At 36.5% G+C, this 25,671-nt stretch overlaps 1 protein-coding gene across 1 annotated transcript in view; it reads right to left on the reverse strand.

Moving 5' to 3' along the window:
- The window catches only part of LOC134538431 (ATP-binding cassette sub-family G member 4-like), a 327,680-nt gene that overhangs the window by 20,625 nt on the left and 281,384 nt on the right, over window positions 1-25,671 (reverse strand). Inside the window, exon 10 of the mRNA XM_063379755.1 lies at window positions 7,800-7,955. Coding sequence (XP_063235825.1) covers window positions 7,800-7,955 — 156 coding nt within the window. The remainder of the gene's footprint in view (window positions 1-7,799; window positions 7,956-25,671) is intronic.

Genomic DNA, 25,671 nt, shown 5'->3' on the forward strand with positions numbered 1-25,671 from the left:
GACCACCATAATCTTTTTAAAAAAGCGCCAATCAATATGAAATTAATACCATTATGCTGGATGATTTACTGCAAATTCTTGGACATCCGCCATTGCTGTTTTGCACTGTTTGTCATGGGAAAAATTCATAAATGCAAAAAAAAAAATGAAACATAAGCCCACAGGAAACAAGCCTAAATCATTTACATCAAACAGCTTAACCAAACGATGAATCTAACAGGTATTATGGACAACACAAAGACAGTACAAGATTTGAGTTTGAATGTGTTCGTCTGTGCTGTCATCCTCATGTTGTCCATAATACCTGTTAAGGTTCATCTTTGTGTTTATCTTTTTGACATCAGCTGATTCAGGCTTGTGTTCTGTGAGTTTGTGTTTCCATTTATTATTTTGCATTTTACGACTTTTTCCCATGACAAACAATGCAAAATGCAAAACGTTATAGAGGTATTTGAGAAGCCCTCAATAGAAAGGAATTTTATGTTTATTATTTTTACTTCTTACCTCTATGACTTTGTCTTAGCCCTGTTATGAATTATATTTACAAGTATTGTCTCTCTATGGTCAGGTCAATTTGGTTTTACTCTTTAATATTTTCATGTTTTATCTTGTTTTATCTAAGTAATAATTTTATGAAATGTCTTTGCAAACATTTGTTAAACGGCGACGAATAGGAAATGAGCTTGCACATTTTAATATTGTTTTTGGGTCATGACATGATTGGACGCTTGACTGCGCATATATTTTATTTAAACAATTTAGTAATTTCCAGTGAGATTTCTGAGTGTGTTCAATACAGAAAACTTTAACTGTTTAAAACAAATTGTAAGTTTAGTTTCTGTTCTACTATCATGGGAGAATGATTAGAGAGAGAGAGAGCTCCGTGATTTAGTCATAAATGAATATAAGAATATCACGTAAAACATTGGAACGACGACTGAATAGCTAGAATATACGTGAAAATGATGATTTTGTAAGAAATGCCCGGAACTACGCAATGAAGAAGAGGTAGTTACCGATGTTCGGAGCTCTACTAAAGAATCGACGACGACGATAGGTTTTTGACTAATAGCCTAAATAGAACTAGATCAACGACTAATTAAGAAGAAAAAAAGGAAACGACTATCAATCTTCGAGATGGAAGGAGTTCGACGGCTGTAGACGGCATCGTAGACGGTGTACCGGAGGACATCAGCCTTCTAGACGACTCCAGGTGACCGACGCCAGTCCTGCGGGAGTACCAGCAGCACGAGAGGAGGTGCATCGAGACGGAGACCCAACCAGCGACATCGGAGGAGAGACTGAGATCTAACCAGCAACATTGGAGTAGAGACAGGGGTTCGGAGAGGTTTTCCACAGCCTCTTGGTCTTGTAACGACGCGACGAGGTTTGTCTGCCCCATCCCCGAATTAACAAGAACAGCGAGAAGGTACCTGTCCTATTCTAATGGCAAGATATCTTAAACCATGATGTTTACGATCAAGACATAATTTGAAACTCGCAAAACCAACTTAATACGACTTAACTACGTAAAGACTTGTAGCTTGTACATACTGGACCTGGTTAACATACATTGATCAGTAATATGTACGAGATCGAAGTTAAAGTCTGTTAAAGTCATTAATTGTCTTGAATGTTTAAAGAATAGCCCCAGGTCCAGAAGTCTTGAGATAGATTGATCTACCGAAAGAGACTGAGCTAGTAGCAACAAAAAAAAAACTAATTTGCCAGGTAAAATGTGTTCAATAAGATTTAAAATATTGACTGATAACCAAACCATTATTCAGTGATTCAATCACGTAAAACGTAATTAATTCTGAAAGACATTTAAGTATAACTGATATTGAAATTTTGTTTAATGAAAAACCTATTTAAATATGAATAATTGTCCCAAAGGTGTTTGGATGTTGCTCGCTAATCATTGACTCTGTCACTTTTCATGTTACAGTTGAATATGTTGCAAAAGAGTATTGTCACCCATACAACCATACTTTTGACCCTAGTAAAAAAATTAAATTTTCATTATATCTTTTATTTTTCCGATTGATAACCATACTTGCATATCATGTGTATGTTAAACCAGAGAGAAAGTATTATTTAGCTTTGGCTGTCTTGAAAAGAATAATTAATTTTTATTACACTGAGATCAGCAGTCATAGAGAAGTTAATGCTTTTAAACACACTACCAGTTAAGGAATATTGTTTTAGTCATTATATTTGTTGATTTTAAGGTCAGAATACTTACACCAAAGAGAAGGAGACATACTGCTAATAAAATATACGACATTTTATTTTCTGATATTCACACAGAGTCAAACTACACCAGTACATACAACCTGAGAATAATTTATTTTCACTACCAACGTAACAAGACATATTTTATTTAATATTCTGTAGAGGTTAGTAGTTGTGCTACATACACAATCACAACACTAGTACTTTATAGAGTTTTATAGGCGCCCAACTAGAACACATTTTACATCAGAGATTTTGGCATTTTAGGAAATATACTCCATAGAGTAATTCTGGTCACCCAACGGTGGCGCACCCTTTTAGAAATTTTGGTCACTCACCCTTGGTGCTGTCTGAAAAGAAAAAAAAAGGGAAATTCTGAAAACACAAGAAATTGTATTAAATGAAAATTACACATTGCATGAATCATTTAACGAAAGTTGAATATGCTGCCGTACATTAAAAATCTTGGAAAGCACTTGCTACTAATTTAAGAAAAGTCATATCAATAGGCACAGTGGTCGAGTGGTTAGAATACTCACCTCCCATCAAAGTGACCAGGGTTAGATTTTCGGCAGCCAATTTCCCAAGCTGGATGGATATTTCACGAGTGGGAAATGTGTGGTGGACGTTGCCACGCGAACTGCGGGTTATCTGTAGGTACTCCCGTTTCCCCCCCATTTCCCCAATTCACTACATACCTCATTCAACTCACCTCACGCATTCATCAGTCTGTCCCTCGGGTCGAGCAGCCAGCTCCTATGAGAGTCAGCACCATTCCATCCAAGCAGACCCTGCCTCAGGCGGGAAAACTACACGTCGATTTTTCATTTTTTAAATATTAATTTTTGACATACTTAATGTTGTTCCCTATTACTAGGCTTCCTACCAATTAGGATGTTTCAATTGTAACCAACTGTCAACGTACTGTGACTCACAGCATGTTCCTGTGCTCATGTAAGTGAATGATTCTGCAAGAAAATATTTTTTTACGTAACTAACAGGCATATGTAAACTTTAACTAAAATTCCACTTTGATCTAAAAAAAAATAATGCACCAATCCCTCACTTGGCACGACTAATACGTTCCTAAAAATGTTCTGTTATTTGAAATCGCGTATTCTGAAAAAGTCTCCATAAATAGCAAGGATAATTAACTTAATGTGTTCCAAAATGTGAAGGGAAATATTCTTTAGTTAATAGAAATGTGTAGAATAACACTCAACGATAAACATGTCACACCATTTATCTTTATAAGCCTACCATTGAATACTTTTTATAACAAATACGGCACCGCGTAACGTCAATCGGCTGGTTAGCTTGCCCGTCCGGGCATGACCTTCAACTCACGTCGCTTACCTTTCCAAACCATCCTTTACTGGCAGTGAAACCGATATTACTGTCCGGATATTTACATTTTAATTTTTCAAACACTAAAGTGCTTATTCACGTATTACCGCTTGGTTCACACCAATCCTGTCAGGCCCGTGATTTTTTTATTTTGTTGAACCATTAATTTAACAAACTTCTCCATGTGAATCATCTCTGTTAATTTCTGTTCCGGTAACTAATGTCAAATATATTCCCGTTAGTACAACCAACAGCATAAGACTTATATAAACGTTTGTTAAAGTCCTTATTATACACGACTACGCGCAGTTGACTTGCTTAAAACTAAAGTGCGACCAACAAAGTGTGGCCTTCATGACATTCTGCACGCTGTAATAGTCAAATATTTGAACACGATGCATTACGCTTTCACTTGGAAGCCATGATTCCAATATGATTCCAACTGCAGGTGCCGACAGACGAATGGGCAGACGTTGCTGAACCCCAAAATATTTTTTTGCCATATAATGTAAGGCAATACAACAAATATCTAGTAGATTATGAGTCACATGTTCTGCCAATTATTTTCTTTTACATGGGGGAGGGAAGTTGAGTCAAATATTTTCACTTAGATCTCGGTACACAGTATTTAGTAGGAGTAATTTCGTGAATGGAACGGAAGTAGTATGGAATGAATCCAATGGCGGATGGCGTGAAACATAGTTCACGAAGAAAAAGAGAAACTTTATTAATACTGTTTAATGAATTTTTACATGATAAGCTGTAATATAATCAAATACCTTGACCAAACTCTTGTCCAAATGCGGGGTTCAGTAATTTTTTTCAAGTCTTTTTCAGTATTATTGGAGCCATTTCATTACAAATTTTTAAATTTTGGTTGCAAATCAAATGATTCAATAGTCAACGTAGCTGCTCCAGCAGCGAATTTTAGTGACAGGTGCGGAAACTTCGCGTCCAGAAATAGTTGAAAGAAAAAAAAAATTGTTTACATTATTTATCCTCTGCAACATTTTAAAGTATTATAAGTTAAATTTTGTGTCCAGTTCCATATTATAAGTCTATTTAACATGAGAACAGTAGTATGTAATAGCCGGTCATGGCGCAGGGTTTAAGGGTTTGAGCCGATGAGCCGAACCACATCTTGGAGTGTGACGTCATGGTGGCCATCTTCAACTCAAAAAATCCACAAAATTCCTCAAAAATGACTCAAAATGCCTCAAAATTTCAAATAATATCTCTGTTCGTGTCTTTATCTTCCACGAAAATTCAAAAATTAGGATTTGCCTTAGAAAGAACACATATTCCAAAAAGAGGCTTAAGCATCCATATCTACAGTCTCCGATAAGCCTCTAATGTCATCTATGATTATGACGTCGCCATTGCAATTTCCGTTACGATCGCCATCTTGAAAATATTGACTTATTATCCGATTTAAAAAAAAATTAAATTTATAAAAAAATTTAATTAATATAATTTTAATAAAAATATTTGAAACATTGTTGCAAATATCGCTATGGCCACCATCTTGGATTCTATAAATGTTGCATATTTCGTTACGCCCACCATATTGGATGAGTACTATGTCACCATTATACGTTTCGTTACTACCACATTGGATTCTAGATCGATACACTTTTCGTTACGACCACCATCTTGAAAAACCATAATTTTTACGCTAGAAAATCAGAAAAAAATTCACAAATAATAAAAAATTGAATTAATTAAATTTTAATAAAATACAATTTTTAAAAAAAGCACTTATGCCTTAAGTCCTCGGTTCGAACCCGGTAAGAGCAAAAATAAAAAAAAATGCAGATAGATCCTTCTTCCATAGAAGCCGCCCTCAGACCGACCTCCCACCACCAATACCAAGGTATATGTATATGTGTATGTGTGTGTGTGTGTATAAAGCTGGTATGATGTCATGTCCGCCATATTGTTTTTGTCTACTAGAGTGCACTACCATCATATTAGATAAAATTTTACCTGCTAGAGTGCAGTAATCATTTATTATTACTGACGCAACCACCATCTTGAGATTTGGGCACCATCTTGGAATTGTGTAATTATTTAGCTAGCAATTCAGGGAAAATTCCAAATTTCATTAAATTAATTTGCAGTCAATATACTGATTGATTCTATCAGCTCCTGTCCTTGGTTCGATACTTGATCAAAGCATTAATTTATTTTATGTAAAAAAAAAAATTTCTAAAAATCATTATCAAAGTCCTAAAATAGTCATAAAATCCTCTACTACCAGCCTCCAGTAAGCCGTTATGACAGCCATCTTGTATATTTGTATTTATTGACCTATAAATTCGGGAAAAATTCCAAAATTCACCGAATAAAATCACTCCATTTTAATCAAGGGATTCCTGTCCTCGGTTTGATTCTTGACCAGTGACAAGTGTAACTAAATATTAAATAAATTTTAGATTCTGTTTCCCATCACATATCGTGGAGTTTATTAATCATCCACTCTACATAAAATCAACTCAAGACAATATACCTGTCTGACGAATTAAATACGTTGCTGACAAGCCTAACACGGAAGTATAATTTTTTTTTTCAATACTTAGAATAACCTCTAAAATTTCATGTACAAAGCAATCCATACATACAGACCAAGCATCTCCGGATCACGAGACCGGGTCATGAACAATGTCAGTCGTATAAGCTAGTCATTTCCGGACCTCATGACCTTCTTCGTCATTAGCTAATTACAATCAATTAGACCATCGTGACATGTTTTATACATACTAAAGGACCAAGAGAACTTGAAAAATATTTTACCAAGACCAGTCACTACAGATTTTACTACGCAGAATCAACGAAAAAGAAAGCACAATCGGAAGCACATTCAAAAAAAGGAAGCACAATCATTGAAAAGGAAGCACAATCGGAAGCACCATCAAAGAAATGGAAGCACAATCAACAAAAAGGAATAACAGGAAACACCATCAAAAAAAGGAAGCACAATCAACAAAAAGGAAGCACATTTGGTAACACAATCAAACAGGCAGCACATTAGGAAGCACAATCAACCAAAAGGAAGCACAATCAACAAAAAGTAAGCACATTTTGGAAGAACCATCAACAAAAAGGAAGCACATTTTGGAAGCACCATCAACAATAAGGAAGCACATTTTGGAAGCACCATCAACAAAAAGGAAGCACATTTGGAAGCACAATAAAAAGGCAGCACATTTGGAAGCACAATCAACAAAAATAAAGAATTATAGGAAGCACATTCGACATGGAAGCACAATCAACAAAAGAAAGCACAATCAACCAAAGGAAGCACAATTTAACGAAAAGGACGCGCATTGTGAAGCACAATAAAAAAATGAAACTGTGTTAAACTTATATCTCAACATTATACAAATACAAATAAAACAAGCCCTTATTGTATGTAGCCAGCTTCCCTCAGTTCTTTGAGTATGAAGGATATTTCTTTGATGCACGAATAGTTTCCTGCACAAAGCTCTCTCTCTATCTTTCTCTATCTCTCTCTATATCTCTCTCTCTATATCTCTCTCTATATCTCTCTATCTCGCTATCTTTATCTCTCTCTATATCTCTCTCTCTCCGTAATGGAAATAGCAACAGTGACGTCATAATCCTAGATGACGTCAGAGGCTTATCAGAGGCTGTAGACATGAATGCTTAAGCCTCTTTTTGGAATATGTGTTCTTTCTAAGGCAAATCCTAATTTTTGAATTTTTGTGGAAAAGGACACGAACAGAGAGTTTATATGAAATTTTGAGTCATTTTGAATCATTTTTGAGGAATTTTGAGGATTTTTTGAGTCGAAGATGGCCGCAGTGACATCACACTCAAAGATGTGGTTCGGCTCATCGGCTTAAACCCTTAAACCCTGCACCCAGACCGGCTATCTCATACCACTGAGAACACATTAACTGTCTGGTTACAGAGGTTAGATGTCATACATCTGTGGTGAGTACCGAGAGACTCACTCAGATTTTTTATTTTTATTTATTTTTTTAGGGTTTACCCAGATAGAACGAATATTAATAAGTAAAATGTAAATAGAATCGTAATGTTAACGTTAACAGTCTTCACATTTTTTTTTTAAATCGTAGGATTTTATAAGTTGTGCATTAAATAATAGGGGAAGGGGCAGATGAATATCCCCCTCGCTCCTTGGTTAACCTCGATGGCCATGAGTGCAGCAGAAAGAAGGCTCGCGGGTTCACCTGGATGCTCAAGGACACTCCTATGATCAGCCCGATGCTCTGCGCGACGACTGCCACCACGGAGCAGCTCAGCGTGAACAGGAAGAGGCGGAAGAATTCAACGGGCTGGGCCGTCAGGAAGTACACGGCGACGCAGTACCCCACGCTGCACACCGTCTGAAACATTAAAAAACTTTCTGCAAGGTGTCCACGTCATTTTGCAATAAACATTTCACTGACTTTTACTTGACTCTCTATGACCAAAATTTCAAACTTCCCTTTTTATTTTTTAAAAAAATTATTAATCTATTTTGGAATTTTTCTGAACTATCCAAACAGAACCTTCCATACGCTATTTATTTTATAGTCTATATGACCATGTACTAACTATCTAAAAAAAATTCTCGTGGTCTGGAGACTGGAACATGATATTTTCCCCCTCAAATTATTATCACTGGGGAGTTTCTATAACTTTTCCATGATTTCAAGAAAAAATCCTAGACTTTCCTCTGACCAATGAAAACTTACCTGAATGTGGACATACTGTGAGAAAACACAAACAAATATCTACAATGTGTGCCAAATATATACTAGCCTGAGAGCTATAAAAAGAACACTTTGTTGATATTTCATGTTATTTATAGAGACAAGATTTTATGGTTTTATTTTTAGGCCAATTTTTTTTTTAACAAGATATTTAAGTTTTTATTTTTATCGATCTCTGTTTATTCATTAAGATAGCACAATTTCAACAAATACAACACTTACTTGTTCAATGCTACTTATTTCACCAAAACAATGTCATTTTGTTTAGTACATGATGAAATTTTACAATATCATATTTGTAATAAGCATGTCTAACTACTGGGTAGAATAAAAATACATCAGCATGTGCGTTTGTAAAATGATCCATTGTTATAAGTAGGGAGAGCACGATAGTTCTGGAACACTATAAACAAATGGGCGCCATCTTTGTTCTGGCAAGGTGTGTGTGGGACCACATGGTCGGGCCATGTGGCGGCACCACGTGCTCAGCGAGGGGTCGAGGGGTGCGTGGCACCACATGCGTGCCATGCACCCCTTGCCGCGAGGCAAAGATGGTTGTTGTCATCTGCTGGACACATCACAAGCGGCAATCTTGGTTCATTTTCCTGAAGCCAGGGAGCGCGCTGGTGTGGCGTGCTGGTGTTATTTTCAAAAATAAAGTATTTTTTTTTTTATCACAGCAACCACACCCCAAACCCAGGGACGCTGATCGGCAGTCAGCAATGCTAGCGACTAGACCAGAGCATCTGTTGAGGGAGGTAGAATTCTATAAGGAATATATATGCGGTGGTGGTAAGTTCAAACAACAGAAGTGTTCCAAGTTTAAACTTATAGTAACCGTTGCTGGCAGCATTTTTTAAAAATATACAGTCGTCTGCTGTAGGCAACCATATTTTTTATAGTACTTAGCACCAACTTTTAAAAATTGTACTATTGGTGGATGTAGGCTGCCAACTTTATTACTGGTGGCTAATTTTAATAAAAATTACCATCATCTGCTGTAGGCCGCCATTTTTTTTATAGTGGCGCCAAATTCAAACATCATAGATGCGCCAAGTTTAAAAATATAGTCCATCATCTTTTTTTATAGTCATTGACGACTAATAAAAAAAATTCCCACTGTCTGTTGTAAGCCGCCATATTTTTTTTTAATGTGTCACCAATATCAATAAGAAAATAAAGATGGCTGCTAGGAACCACCATCTTTTTTATAGTACTGTTTTATGTGTTGGAATACTAAATAAGTCATCTTGGTATGACATATTTCCTGACTACCACTATAACAAAGCTTTAGGCATCCTAATAATATTATAAATGCGAAAGGTTGTAAGTATGGATGTATGGATGTTTGTTACTCTTTCACGTAAAAAATACTGAATGGATTTGAATTAAATTTGACGTACAGCTAGCTTATAACCTGGATTAACACATAGACCCCATATTAATATGAAATTCCATCCCTAAGGGAGTGAAAAAGTGATAATTTCATTTTATAACAGAAAAAAATCATAGGTCATAGACATACAAATAGTGAGTGAGTGTCATTTCTCTGACACACGATCATACACATAGTAAGGTCTGGCAAATTAATATTTTTCTCCTTGGTGAGACCAGTCCGCTTAGTGGAGCTCGCAGCGGCTAGCAAAATAAAGGCGCTAATAACAGTTTTGTTCTTAACTTCGTCAATAGATAGAGTTGCCTTGAATTTTTAACGCACCATGTGTTTGTCATGTCTTTAATTTTTGTTTGTTTGTGCCGTATGTGTTCCTATAGGTACCATTCATCCGATTGCGATGAAATTTTGGCGATTTGTTATGCGCATGCCCATGAAGGTTACTGAGACGGTATAACTATTTTGCAATAGTTGGAGCACGAATCGTGTCAAAAAATGTGTTTATTTCATTTTATATAGCGGCACTTCGTCTGTTTTTGTTGTATAAGTGCGCACGCATGACACAATTTATTTAAATATAAAAGAGAGACAGAGATAGAGTGATATATATATATATATATATATATATATATATATAGAGAGAGAGAGAGAGAGAGAGAGTGAGTGAGATAGAGACGGAGAGATAAGTTGAGATAGAGCAAGGTATAGAGAATGAAATGGGTTAGATAAAGAGATATACCTATGAATGTATAGAGCTATATAGAGAAGATATAGAGATAGTGGGAAGTATATATGTAGATATAAAGAGATAAATAGAGATAGAGAGATACATAGATGTATAGATGTAGATAGAGATAAATATATATAGCGAGATGGATAGATGATTTGTATATGTGGAACTACTTCAAACATATTACAAAACAAAACTGAATGAGGCATTGCAATGCAGACCATGCATTAGCTAGATAATGGATCTTTTCAATATTAGAAATCTCTTATTTTTCAGCTTTTTTCTATATTTCTTTATAAAGTCTAAATTACATACAGACCAGGTAAATAACTATAAACTGGCAGAACAACGTCTGTCGGGATCTGAAAGTGATATAAATTAATTTTCACACTTGAAATTCTAATTCAGAAGACAATTACTAACTGCACCCTGTGTTCAGCCCGGGCAACGCCGGGTATTGCAGCTGGTATTACATATATTATTATTTTATTATATATATGCATATTAATTTGTTATAGTGCTGGCAGGGGTAAATTAAAATTATTTTTAAAGTACTAGTCAGTTTCACAATCCCTTTTTATAGCACTAGTTTGTGTGTTGCAATACTACAAACATACCCCAACCAACTTGAACACTGTGACTAGGGAAATATGTTTATAACAGAGCTTTAGGCATACCAATATCATGCTAGTAATAATTGACTTCTACTTGTATGCATAGTGCTTGCTTACAGCCATTTTTGTTGTTTTTACTTTGTTGTATTTATTCATACCAAGTAATATTTCTGTATAGTAATAAAAATTTTTTTTATTAAAGTACATATTTATACCTATATTATTAAAAAAATTAAAGGTCTTCATTTCTTTTATACTTCTTATTATATGTAATGTGTTTGCTTTTAACTATTAACTATTTGTTAAATTGTGGTAACATATAGACATACCTATGTTGTTTAGTATTAAATATATAAATTATTCATTATGTGGCAAGTATTAATAATAAAAAATATGTTGTTAAGCATAAAGTATTTTTTATTAAATAATAAGTATTTACAGGTTCAGAAAATAAAAAAATCTAATGCTTAATATTAAAGATATCTTGTGTTTTGTAGACATATATAGTATCAACTTCATAACCACACCATACTAGAATATCTCTGCAGCTACAGTCATATGTTTTATCTGCAATCCGAAACATCTTCATGATTCCAGCAAGCAAAGTTCTCTCTCTGTCAACACGTGGGGGACGCGCTCTGTCGCCTGCCTGTCGGTGCGGTGGAAGTGTGGAAGCGCACAGTCAGGTAAGCCGATTACGCATTCCATTATAGAGTGACTTCTCCTCAATGACCGCATCTGGTATGCAGCCCCGATACCTGTGCGTCGCCCTGGCAGAGCTGGCGGAGTTCGAACTTGCACCTCACATATATTTTTAAAATAACTTCCTCTGAACCTCTTCCATTTAGAAATATTTTAACAAGTAGTGGATCACAGAGTTAATTAATTTATGTTTTTATAAAAAAATTCCAGGATACATATAATTCATTACTAATTAATTAATGTTTACCTATGTATCCAAAACACAATGAGGAAAAAGTAAACATATTCTATGGAGTTGCAAGTGTTTATTATTAATTTAATGCTGTTGTTGATCTTAGTTAAACAGATTTGGAATTATGTTTTTTTTTTTTACAAAAACTCTGTTTGTAAACAACTGCCATTAGTAAGCTAGGAAAGTTTATGCCTTCAAACTTTTTTCTTTAAAATATTTTAATGAACAGAACTAGCTGGACATGATTAGTCGTATCAGTTCAGAGAATACTTGGACTAACAGTATTCAGTATTCCTACGAAAGTGAAAATTAACTGATAGTCTTTATATAGTACTGCCAAGTGAGCTATTTATTGTATTATCACCGGGATCGTCGATGTTAGAACAGACTGGTTTTAAAGGTAAGTAATCTCTCATGAATATTCAACAAATATTCAATATTTTCAGTTTAGCTGCGGCCCACTCTAAATCCGTATTCATGAGCGCTCTGTGAGGCAAAGCTATTAGCATCCTGCTTTCCTCCCTTCCTTCGCCGATGAATTTAACCTCCGCCAGTTGCGCGGTATGGTCTTAAAAGGGACCTGATCCCTTAGCTAAGGCTTGAAAACGTTTATTACGCTGTAATTTTTGTTGCAAAGGTTTCGCCTGATTTTTAAATGTAGTTGCGCTTTTCTCTATTCCAGCTGTTCCTTTACCAGTGAGTCAGTGCTGCCAAGGCTGGGAAAAGAACTGACACAATATCACCTTTGTTATGAGTTTACTACTTTTATTTTTATAATGCTCCAAGCCGCGATCTTCTCTCCTAGCTTAGTTTGCGGGTTCTGTGCAATTTGTGGTGCTAAAATACGGCCCACCTGATGTCTGTCTTCCAAATTGTTGCTCTTTGAATATAAAATATCATGCTCTTTGCACGCCATGTTTAAAATATGGGTCTCCACGAGCTAGATGTTTCGCAAGTTTGGTACCGGGTCTGCAGTACTGATAAGACGACAAATGTAACTCGAAAGGTATTTTATTTATGACTGAGTTAATAAGTCATTTACTCTCTACCTTCCTCACTGCACGACGCTTTTTACCATAATGACTTTGTGATGTATAAATACGTTGTTTTATAGGTTTCGTGCTTAAGTCGTAAAATAGGAAGTAGTCCCGCAATGTGCTAGTCTACCGATTGAAATTATTTACGATGATTTGATAAAACAATGGGAACAACATCATGGACCCTTGTTGCAAAATGCTATAAGATGTATAATTTACAAACCCTCAAATAGTGGGAAGACCTATATTCTACTATCGCTTATCCAGCATCCTAATGGAGTGCATTAGAATATTTATATAGCAAGAGTAAGAGTATATCAAGAATCTAGAACAGCCAAAGATTAACATTTAGCACAGGTACTGTATAATATCAAACGGATTCAATTTTTTAAATTTCGCGAAAATGAAGACATTATTCCAACAAGCAAAGTTATACCAAATTCAATTACAATTTTTGATGACATTGGGTTTGAAAAACAGAAAATAGTGCAACAGTTTTTTTTTTCATAAGACATGTATCATGTGACAATTTTTATCTAATTCAGATGTATCGTCAAACTCGCAAACAGTTGGTTCGGGGTAATGCTAATTTAATAATTTTATTTAAAATGGCTCTTCAAAACCTCTAACATTTTTACCATGAGCACGTCACAACTGACATGTCATTCGATAAATTTAAAGATGTTTAGGCTTTCTGTTGGAATAGCAATGATGGATGCGGGTTTATAGTCATACCTAAGAATTTGCCTTTAAATAAAGGATGTTACCGCTGTGGCTTCGATCACTTTATAGTACTACGTTTGTGAAGAATGAACTTGACCATATCCCAAAATAGAAGCGGTGGAAATAAACGTCAGCAAGCCATGGACTATAACTCTATCCTTCCTCTACAATGAGAAGTTCACAAGCAAGCAGAATCTGTTTATGTATTTTTTTTTTTTTCAATTTTCAATTTTTTTATTTTTATTTTTATTTATTAAATATTTTTTTATTGTAATTTTATGATATCAAAGAAAACGTTTGGCAGTTTTCTCCGTGTGCTCCTGATTATTCTTTTCAATAATATAATGGTTTTCTCCGTGTGCTCCTAATTATTCCTGTGGTTTCTTCAAGTGCTTCTGTCTATTCTGAGAAACCGCTCTCTGCATGAAGGATTTTTTACCTAATGAGTCATGACATTTTATTTGGAGTTACATTTAATTCGTGAATTTCTGCTAGTAAATCATTCACTTGCAATTTTTAAACCAGGTGGAATTCAAAAGATAAACAACCATTACTCAGTCAAATAATACACCATGAGACATCTGTGAAGCACTAACATGCAAGACGAACTTCCTTCTTCTTGGTGTCTAGCGAAGCCATCCTTCTTTTGCGATTGTTAGTGAGCATCCCGCATCTCACATAAAAGAACTAAATAATATTTACCTGTAAGCAACATGTGGTTTCATCTGATGACAATAATCGACACTACTTTAAACATGTTATTTTCCATGAGATAAATCAACTCTCACCACTGAATGGTTCTATTGTAGTCAGTTAGAGTCAAGTAGTCTCGTAGCCACTTAGCCTCGTGTCCCGTTAGCTACGTAGTACTGCAGCCTCGCAGTCTCGTAAACTTGTGTTCTGGAAGCTTCGTAGTCCTATTGCGTCGCGATCATGTAACCTTGTAAACTTGCAAACGCATAGTCTCGTGACCTCATGACTCGTCACGTAGTCATGATGCCTTGGAGCCTCGTAGACTTGTAGCTAAGTAACCAAGTAGCCTTGTAATCTTATAACATAATGCTGTTGGAGCAGCTGGAGCAAAAGAGAAAATTCAGCCGAAGACAGATGCGGAAATTTGTGCCTTGTAGACGTGTAGCTTCGTAGTCAAGTACTCATGTTTACATGCAGTTCTGTAGTATCGTAGCTTCGTAGCCTCTTGGTCTTGTAGTCAAATAGCGCAAGGCCTAAGACTATTTGGAGACAAATACTTTTGACATCATTGATTGATGGAGCCGTAGACAGTTGGAGCATTTGTAGCTGCTGATGGAACTTGGAGCCTTGGAGCTGTTGGAGATTTGGAGCATTTGGAGCTGATGGAGCTGATGGAGCTATTGGAGCATTTGGAGCATTTGGAGCTGTTGGAGCTTTGGAACAATTTGGAGATGTTGGAGCTGTTGGTGCTATGAACCTTTGGAGCATTTGGAGCATTTGGAGCTGATGGAGCATTTGGAGCATTTGGAGCATTTGGTGCTGTTGGAGAATTGAAGCTTTTGGAGCATTTGGAGCTGTTGGAGCATTTGGAGCTGTTGGAGCATTTAGAGATTTTGGAGCATTTGGAACATTGTAGCATTGGAGCATATGAAGCTGTTGGAGCTATGGAACAATTTGGAGCTGTTGGATCTGTTGGAGCTGTTGGAGCTAAGAACCTTTGGGGCATTTGGATCATTTGGGGCATTTGGATCATTTGGAGCTGTTGGAGCATTTGGAGCATTGAAGCTTTTTGGAGCATTGGGAGCTGTTGGAGCAGTTGGAGCAGTTGGAGCTGATGGAGCCAAAGAGAAAATTCAGCCGAAAACAGATGCAGCAATTGGAGCCTTGTAGACTTGTAGCTTCGTACTCAAGTACTATGTAGACTTGTAGTCCTGTATCCTCGCAGTCTAGTAAACTTGTGTTCTAGAAGCTTCGTAACTCTGTAGCCTCGCAGTCTCGTAAACTTGAATACTCGTAGTCACGTAGTCTCGTAACCTCATAGCTTGTAATCGCGTAGTCATGATGTCTTGGCGTCTCGTAGAATTGTAGCTACGTAGCCAAGTAGCCTTGTAGACTTGTAGTCATGTAATCTTATAACATAATGCTGCTGGAGTAGTTGGAGCTTTATACACTCTTGGCAGTTGGAGGAGTCTTGTAAACTCGTAGAATTGAAGCTTTGTAGCCAAGTGGTCTGGTCGGATCCCAAAAGAATGCCGTAAAACCGATAGCCATTTGAGAGGAATGCGGTAGGCGCTTGTGTAGAGAGGGGTTGTGGGAAAACTCCTTGGGACTGATGGCAGATCAGGGGCCCTAAATAGTGTGTGATGCTGTAAAACCAGTGCAGGGAAAGCCTGGTATGCTTAAATTTTTTTTTTTTGGGCATAGGTTATGTAAACCTGGGGTTCCATGGGATTTAGTCATGTTAGCTGCTGTGGGACATTTGAATTTCCAGGCTCCATAGTAAATTCAATGTTAATTTTGGTTTTCTTAAAATAATAAATTTGTTTTTAATTTTTTTTTTGAGAAATTTGATTTGGAACAGTGAATACAGACCCCGAGGAATAAGAGTTGTCGTGCTGTGAGAGGAGAAGGTGGTAGGCCTAAAAGTGGTACAGGCACCATGGAGGTTATTTGCATTGCATAATTTAAATATAAGGAAACTTGAGAATTTGAAATTTTGTTGTTGGGTTGTACACCCATAAGAAGAGTATAGGCAGAATTTTTATTGTTATGAGATGTCTAATTTAATTGGAAAGAAGAAAGTTTAAAAATTCAAAGTAACATTATTATTGTAATAATTGAAAGAGATTAAGAGGTAGAGAGAAATAGGTAATAATTTTTGTTAGTAAGTACTAAAGTTTACATATAGAAATTTAGTAACTAAGAATGAATAATAAGTTAAGTCTAGTGTAAAAGTTTATTGTGTTAAGTTAAGAGTCATAAGTAAATTTTTTTGAGAGAGAATGTCTTTGATAGGAAATAGTGGAAACTTATGGGAATCTTAGGGTAACATAAATAATGTATGTATGTAATAAATAATAAATAGATGGTAGGTCTTAAGTTAGGATTAACATTTGAAGCAGAATTTAATTGAGAAGAAGGAAAATACGTAGGCCTAAATAGAAAAAAAGAGGGTTTTATGGTAAAGAAATTTTTTAAAGTAATAAACAATAATAAATAATGTTGTTTCAGGGTAATGTGTACTAATAATACAATTTTTTTAGGACCAAAGAACAGGAATGATGTAACTTAAATTAACATGTATTTTTGAAACTGTTACAGATTCATTAAGATGAGCTGAGCAGCAGTACAGTCAGTGGCGTCTCGTCAGGGCAAGCAAGGCAAGCAGTGCTTGCCCAGGCAGTTTCCAGACATTGTATTTTTTAAATAAATATTTTATTCAGAATAGTATTTTACTTTGGCTCGTGCAGTTAGGTGTATGTATTTTTTACACTATCTTCTTGGGACCCAATACTGTGCGCTGTGCGCTATAAAAAAAGAACTCGTTGACACAAAAACATGCTGTTTTAGAAGCGTTGCTAGGTTTAGAAGCGCTGGTAGGATCGCTTTCAGCAGGAAGGCTGCCGCAGTAGTTTCCTTTCGGAAGGGGGGTGGCATGGTACAAAGGTTCAGGGAGGGGATTGGCTGGAAAAATACGCGGTAGAAGCTACGAAGGTAACGCTTTCTTGCCGAACTGGAGCGAACATGGCCGAAGCAGACGGTGGAATTTTTCCGCCGACTGCTTCGGCTATGTCCGGTACAGTTCGGCACGGCAGGTGGCGATGTCGCGTTTCAGTCGGCGGTCGTCTCTCGGGGCGCGCGCATCTCTCCCGCGGGCTGTTGGCTGGCAGTGCGTGGGGGATTTGTGGGCGTACGATGATACTACACTCCCACTTAGTATATAAGTAATGTAGAGTAGGTATTTTACTATCAGAATAATGTAAGTCAATCATTATTTTTCAAAAATAATGTATTTAAAAAAAATGTCAATTTTTCTACCTGTGGAATAGTCAATGTTCAGTTAAGAAATCTACTTAAATAGCACCATTTTGTACCTTGAAATCCATATTTTCCCGGCGGAGGGCCCCCAGACCCCCCCCCCCCCCCCAACCTCATCATGTTTTGGTGTGAACGGAGTTATTGCTTCCCCTCATGTAAACCTCACGCCTCGCCACTGAGTACAGTATACAAGATGGCAAGAGTTCGAGAGACAAGATACAAGATCACTGAAACAAGAACCATGACTGAAGATTCAAGAGAAGAGAAAGCTGGCAGCCATGGACTTACAAGTGAAGATTTATAAGGTCATGTAAAATTTTATTTTTTTATGGAAGACAGTAACTGGAGTTTTTTTGTTATAAACATTATTTACAGAACTTTTTAGGTTATAGTAATGTAATGGAACTAGTGAGTCGTGATAGCTGTCAAAAAGAACTAATACCTTAAGTTTAATGTTAAAGTTAATTTTCTTTATTTACAGAGGGATTAGTAGTTTTTTTTAAACCTTATTTAGGTTGGAATTTAAATACAATAGCTTATTATAAATGTGTACGAACAGTTCAAGTTCACAGTACTGATAGGTAGGTCAGATGATCTTATTGATTTTGATGATTTGTTTTTTTGAGTTGATTTTAAGTGTTGTGGATTAGACAATGGAATAGTTCTGAAAACATAAAATAATTTCAAGCTAAGAAATAGTAAATTTAATTGTAACTCAAAGGACACTAGAATTAAAATTTTTTGAATTAGTAATGTTTGAAAATTTTAAACTTTACAAGAAAGGTTATAAACAAACTGATCGGATGGAATAAGGATACAGTAAATCACAATTTCAGTTAGAATTATTGATTTGCTTTTGAGGTTATGAAGGAAAAGTAGCTATAATTTAAAAGGTTGAATAAAAATAGTTTTTTTTATTGGTTTGAAAAAAAAAAATTTAAAAGTTAATTAGTCATGATCTAGGTGGGTGAGGGGATGGGAATAGGCCACTCTTTTTCCCTATAACCTCCCTAACATGGCCTTCTATTACAACTAACAGAAAAAAAAAGAAAAAGAAGAATTATTATTAGTTAGAATGTTTTTTCATGAAGAGACCTGATGAACTTTTTTTTATTGTTTGGAAGAATAGAAGCAAGGTTAACCAGATATTTTTACTTGGAAGAAGAAGAAGATAAAGCTGTTTTATTGCTCGACAAGCCAGAGAGTGGTGTTTCCCCTCTAAAAGGTTGAATAAAAATAGTTTTTTTATTGGTTTGAAAAAAAAAAACATTTAAAAGTTAATAAGTCATGATCTAGGTGGGTGAGGGGATGGGAATTGGCCACTCTTTTTCCCTATAACCTCCCTAACATGGCCTTCTATTACAACTAACAGAAAAAAAGAAGAAGAAAAAGATGACTTATTATTAGTTAGAATGTTTTTTCATGAAGAGACCTGATGAACTTTTTTTTATTGTTTGGAAGAATAGAAGCAAGGTTAACCAGATATTTTTACTTGGAAGAAGAAGAAAATAAAGCTGTTTTATTGCTCGACAAGCCAGAGAGTGGTGTTTCCCCTCTAAAAGGTTGAATAAAAATAGTTTTTTTTATTGGTTTGAAAAAAAACATTTAAAAGTTAATAAGTCATGATCTAGGTGGGTGAGGGGATGGGAATTGGCCACTCTTTTTCCCTATAACCTCCCTAACATGGCCTTCTATTACAACTAACAGAAAAAAAGAAGAAGAAAAAGATGACTTATTATTAGTTAGAATGTTTTTTCATGAAGAGACCTGATGAACTTTTTTTTATTGTTTGGAAGAATAGAAGCAAGGTTAACCAGATATTTTTACTTGGAAGAAGAAGAAGATAAAGCTGTTTTATTGCTCGACAAGCCAGAGAGTGGTGTTTCCCCTCTAAAAGGTTGAATAAAAATAGTTTTTTTTATTGGTTTGAGAAAAAAACATTTAAAAGTTAATAAGTCATGATCTAGGTGGGTGAGGGGATGGGAATTGGCCACTCTTTTTCCCTATAACCTCCCTAACATGGCCTTCTATTACAACTAACAGAAAAAAAGAAGAAGAAAAAGATGACTTATTATTAGTTAGAATGTTTTTTCATGAAGAGACCTGATGAACTTTTTTTTATTGTTTGGAAGAATAGAAGCAAGGTTAATCAGATATTTTTACTTGGAAGAAGAAGAAGGTAAAGCTGTTTTATTGCTCGACAAGCCAGAGAGTGGTGTTTCCCCTCTGAGCTTCTATTGACTTAGTGTTTTACTCTCATGGGATAGCTGGTTCGGCACCATGGAGAGAGATTGGTGGGCATTGTGGTTGCCCCCAGAAGAAAAGAAGAGTAGAAGAGGTTATGGGTGGGTCATGTGAAGTGACCTTCAACCCAGTTACTTTGTGGGGAATATTTGATGCTGTCTAGAGAAGATCAACAGTCAAGAGTTAGGGAAAATCATTGGAGGTCATGTTTCCCTTCCTTAAGTTTTTCCTATGAAATAATTTTCCTGATTAGATTATGCTAAGGGTGGGATACTTTATGTTAGCAGTTGAATTGAATAATTTTATTTTTTTGTGTGTATGCATCCTTGACCATCGATTGCAGTTTAGATGTTAGTTTTGTAGTTGTAAGACGTGTTGGTAATGCCTGTTGATGATGTTTCAGAATTGTAATCTGTTCGTGATGAGGATGGCACAACTCCGAAGCAGATGTGGGGAGAAGATGTGAGCTGCCCTGGAAGCCAGTCCAGTAGCTGTTGGAGTTTATTGGTGTTTGCTGATGGCCAGCCCAGGGAGCTACTCTTCTCGACAACACTGACTTCGAGGAGTTGCACCAACCTTCACGAGATAAGAGTTTAATTAATTGAAACACTGAAAATTTTGTAAAGACACTTAATTTTTTTTGAAGAACGAAAGAAGTATTGTGATAAACGGAAACTGGAAAAAAATAATAATAATGATAATTATCAAGAATTTGCACATTGTTTAACGAATACTGAGAAACTAAGTAAATTAATTTAATTTGTAAAGAGAGCTTCACTAACAGAACAATTTTTTTTAGTATTGAGAACTCGAGCCTCTGAAGGTTCCTGTGAGAACAACTAACCAGATAAAAGTTTTACATTTTTATTTTTATGAATACTTGATGTTTTAAATAAATCTTGTGCAGAATCTAGATGTATGTTCAGAAATTAAGGAACTAAGAAAATTATTATTTTTGTGAAATGAGGAATTTAGAGTTATAGTTTGATGAAAAAAAAAAAGACAATTTGTAATTTTGAGGTAGCTCGATGGGGCTCGAGCTCTGTGAGGGGAGGGTTATGTCGCGGTTTGAAATTTTGCAGGATTGTTGAAATCAAATTTAGGGACTTAATTGACGGGACTCTGGGCTGGCTGCTCTGTTCACTCGTCAGCGCAAGTGGCGTGACCATGTAATTGGGGCACGGGGCCGGCGCGGCGCGCTGCGGGCTTGCAGATTTTTGTTTGTTTGTTTGTTCGGCCGCGCGCAACGGGCCGCAGTTACTGGGGCGCGCTGTCGTAACAAGCTGCGCGGTGTGGCCTGCACGTCGGGGTAGAGGGGGGTAGCCTTCCCAGATGTTCTAGTTAGTTGTTTAGTAAATTTGGCTTCAATAACGAGGGTTTGTTATAGTAGGCGCGGCAGGGCGCGCAAATTTAAGCAAGTGAGTGGTATCTCGGCGCTCACTCTGGCGGAAGCTATGGCAGACGCCAGAGGCAACGAGTTACTTAGGTCGTAAAGTAATTCAAGTTAGGTCATAATGTAGTCGTCTTCAAGCTTTCGGGCGGAGGCTATGGCCCTCGTCACTAGTCGTTTAGTTCTAATTTTTAAAATGTAATGTTCGTTCGGGTTTTCAAGGGCAGGAGAGGCCCCTACGTTAGTTTTAAGTAATCGATCAAGAAAGGCTTTTCGGAAAATGTGAGTATGGACTTATCTTTGTTTTAATTTTAAGTATTAATTATGATTTGATGTATTCGGAAGGATTAGGGAAGAGTTTAGTGAAGTTCTCTCTTTCTCTCTTGTAAAGATCGTTCAGTAGTTAAGGAAGTAATGAAGAGATTATTGTTTTAAATTGTAATCCCGCTATTTAAATGTTCTTTAAAAATGATGTTGACTATTTGACGTTAAGAATAAAAACATTTTAATTTAGTATTATGTTAATTTGCAAAATCTCCTTAGTTCAACTCTCTCCAGACATCCTGTACGGGATGACGAACCTATGATCCTAGGCACAGTAACGTATTTTATGAAGTTAAGACTAGTTGAAGCCAGCAAGCGAGTTGTTTCTATGTAAAGAGCTACGATTCTCTCCCCCCTCTGAAAGTGAGACGTGACAATATTGGCTACTAGACCCAACACATTTTTAGTAATAAAACATAATAGGAAGGAAACGAGAACACCCCACACAAATCTGCTACTTGCGAAAAATCTAGATTCAACCCCACCAAAAAATCGTCTTGGTGGAAAACGGGTATTTGAATTACTGAACCACCATGGAACCATTTTATATTATGTTTCACTTGATATGGCAGTACTAAATAACTTAGAGTACACCCCTTGTAACTCGGATCTCCGAATAACCCAGACAGATAGAGGGCATCAAATGAACTGTCGCGGTTCGGGTTTCGTGAGGGTCGCTACGGTGCTGATAAATAATGGGCGCCACCACGTGGAAGGGCACGTGGACCCGGCTAAGATCCGTCTCAGGGTGTGACGTCACCCATGTGAGGCAAGACTGGACCTTCGGTTAACTCCCGTAGTACACTCAGACCTGGCCCGCTCTCAGTGTCGGGCACGCTTATGTTATACCAAGTAATAGTGGGCTCTCCAGGCATCCCACACCCCTACGCACGATGTATAGGTCACCACGTGTTTGTTGAAAAAAAAAATACACGAAGACAATTATAATTAAGATGTTTAATATGTGCGCGTACTCCCATACACGGCCTCACGAGGGCGCGTTTTCAAAATCCAAGGCACCTAATTGGAACACAGGAATAAGGCCCACGCACGTGGCCTGCACAAGCGATCACCTAGAACGATAAAAGTCTTGTTAAGAGTTAAAGAAATTATTGAGTTAAACAGTCCCCCGACCGAGGCAAGCCCCAGCGATAACGTGAAAGATTTGAAGTAATAAAGCAAAAACAGAATTAATGGTCAGCGAACAAAGAGTGAAGTCCCCGGGTGCGGAAGGCAGCGTTGTTACCTCGGTCGTTGGCGGCGTGGAACTGACCGAGCAAAGGGCTCCCTCAGAAAAACATGGCGCCTTCCCGCTTTGCCAGATTACCGTTACGCCTTTCCGATTAAGTGCCTTGCAATCTTACATAAAGAAATACAAGAACACTCCTAAAATTAAGACACGTTCTCCCACAGCTCTATTACTATTTAACATAGAGTTATTAATTACTTAAATTTAAATACATGTCGACTTTGTTCATGTTCGGGTCCGCTCGGGTCTGCCCGGCAACGTCTTTAACTTGCACACTAAAACTTACATGCTAAACAAAACGAAAGCCCTCCCGCCAGTGGCGACACAAATGAATGGGGAAAAAATAAAAAATATACAATATAATTATCACAAATCACTGCCGCTACAGCGCCCTTTTGAGGTAGTTCGTGGCGCGCTATTCAAACACAAACACACGACTACGTACTCAAGCTGGAGCGGCTGCCAGTATGGGAAGTGGGACGGAGGGGGAGGGGAAAGGTGGCGGAGGCTGACCAGGCTTCTGGGGCGCAGGCCCGGTTGACGTCAGAACAAACACATTATATGAAAGACAGAAAGTCTTGCGTGTTAATCAGACAGCTAATATCTGATCCACAAAACACAAATGTTAGGATCAAATGCAGTTATTACTTTGATCCATATACACAATAATTGTAAGCATTTTATACAGCAAGTGTATGTGTGCTGGGAGTACACATTTAATTATATGATATAATGATGTTATGAGTGAAGTCATTTGGTTCATGTTTCAAACGTGTTTTGTTTAACACGCAGGACCGTCTCTGCAAGTACTTAGGTATGTTTTATATTAATTTTTCTTAAATTCTCCAGTTAACCCAGATATTTCCATCCCAAATTTCCTCAGGATCACATTTAACAAATGTACTAAATATACTTTGTCAAGAAATCAACAGTTGCACGCCAATCTCTTTTCAGTGTTTTTACTGGAGTTATCTTCAGGTGATAAAATTATTCTTTTTCAGGATGCATTACTTCTTAATAAATTTTTTGCAATAGTGCCTTAAAATAACTATAATAATATATCAAGTTATACGTTTTTATAGGATACAAATATAATTAACCATAAATAAATTTTCTTAGGTTATTTTAGACTTTTGTTTCTCCCAAAACTTTTTGACAGAATTTACAGAAGTATATCCGGAGAAAAAGGGGTTAGTGATTGGAGCCCTGGGTTGCTAAGCCCTCCTTGACAGATGCCAGGAAGATATACTGCTCTCTTGTGGTGCTAGGGACACAAATATATTGTGAGCTATTACTACAAACATTTCTAGTTCCCCCTCCCCTGCCAACCCAGCCTAGTTCATAAGCATTAAATTCAGACAAAAATATATTGCATTTCTAGTTATAGTTAATAGAAACTGGTGCCATTCCTATAATATTTTCAGGAAGTCTAGCAAAAACTACACACAGAATTCCCTGAATTTTTCCTTATTTCCTCCCGAACGTTTATAATTTTTCACTGACCTAAAATGTGATATTTACATAAAAAACTAATAAACTTTTTTTTCTTTACCTTCTAGTATTGCGATAGTTATCACGTACCTACTTATGGATTCCTTATTGTTGTGACACATAACAGATGTAAATTCAGTCTGATAAGCAAAAAATATATACAAATATACTCATAATACTTGGCACACCAGCATTACAACATAATAAAAAACTGATTATAAATACAACATGTATGAAACAGTGGATTGGCTACACAGCATCAGCCCAGTTTTAGATCCAGCGGCAAGTGCCTGCCCCGAAACATCAGTCTGCATTGTTTGGATTCACAAAAGCCACAATATAGAAAACAACTGAACGTCAAAAAAATATTTTTTGTCATAACTGCTAGTGTCTATAAAATCAAAACCCAGTTCCAGTTCAAATTTGAAATACAGTGTTCCCACCTCGCTTCTCTACCAACAAACCCAGCAAAGTCGAACAAACAAAAGTTATGAAAGAAGAAATTTGGGGTTTGTGATTCTATAAAAAATAAACATTTAATACTAAACATGCAATTGCTTATAGCATGAAAAATCATTAACCAGTAAGAAGGTGATAACCTGATAACATAGGCCTTAGCAAAAATATGAAATGAGAAATACAAAATAATTTATGCTATGAGTGCACAAAAATAATTCATTAAAATTTAAATGAAAACTGCAAGGCAACCATAAAAATTTGTACAACATTATTAATTAAAATAATTAAAAACTTTATCTGATAAAGAGGAAAAAATCATTTGTCGAATGGCCACTGGCCACAACAGTAGTTACATTCGTATTATTCAAGCTGGTTAAGTAATAATGACATAAAATTTAATTTAATTTAATTTAATTTAATTGCCTTCACTGCTTCATCTCATTAGTATCCCCTCCGACTTGTACTTTTAGATCTGCCACTGCGTCAGCTTTATCATAACCTTTAAATTTAAATTCTTTGTCTAACAAATATTTCCCTGAATATTCCCTGCATTTTCTATAACTTTAAAACTCTCTGAAAATTTCAGGTTTTCCCCCCTGTTTTCTATGATGCTTTACATCCTGATTTTTTTACCCGTCCTCTGCACCTTGTTCACCAGGGGTCATCAAACCGTGGTTTGCGAGCCACAAGCAACTGTTTTCATACTACATATTTTACGGATCTGCAACTCACTGCGTTGCCACAGCAT

The sequence above is a fragment of the Bacillus rossius genome, chromosome 13 (assembly GCF_032445375.1).
Source record: "Bacillus rossius redtenbacheri isolate Brsri chromosome 13, Brsri_v3, whole genome shotgun sequence".
Taxonomy (NCBI): domain Eukaryota; kingdom Metazoa; phylum Arthropoda; class Insecta; order Phasmatodea; family Bacillidae; genus Bacillus; species Bacillus rossius.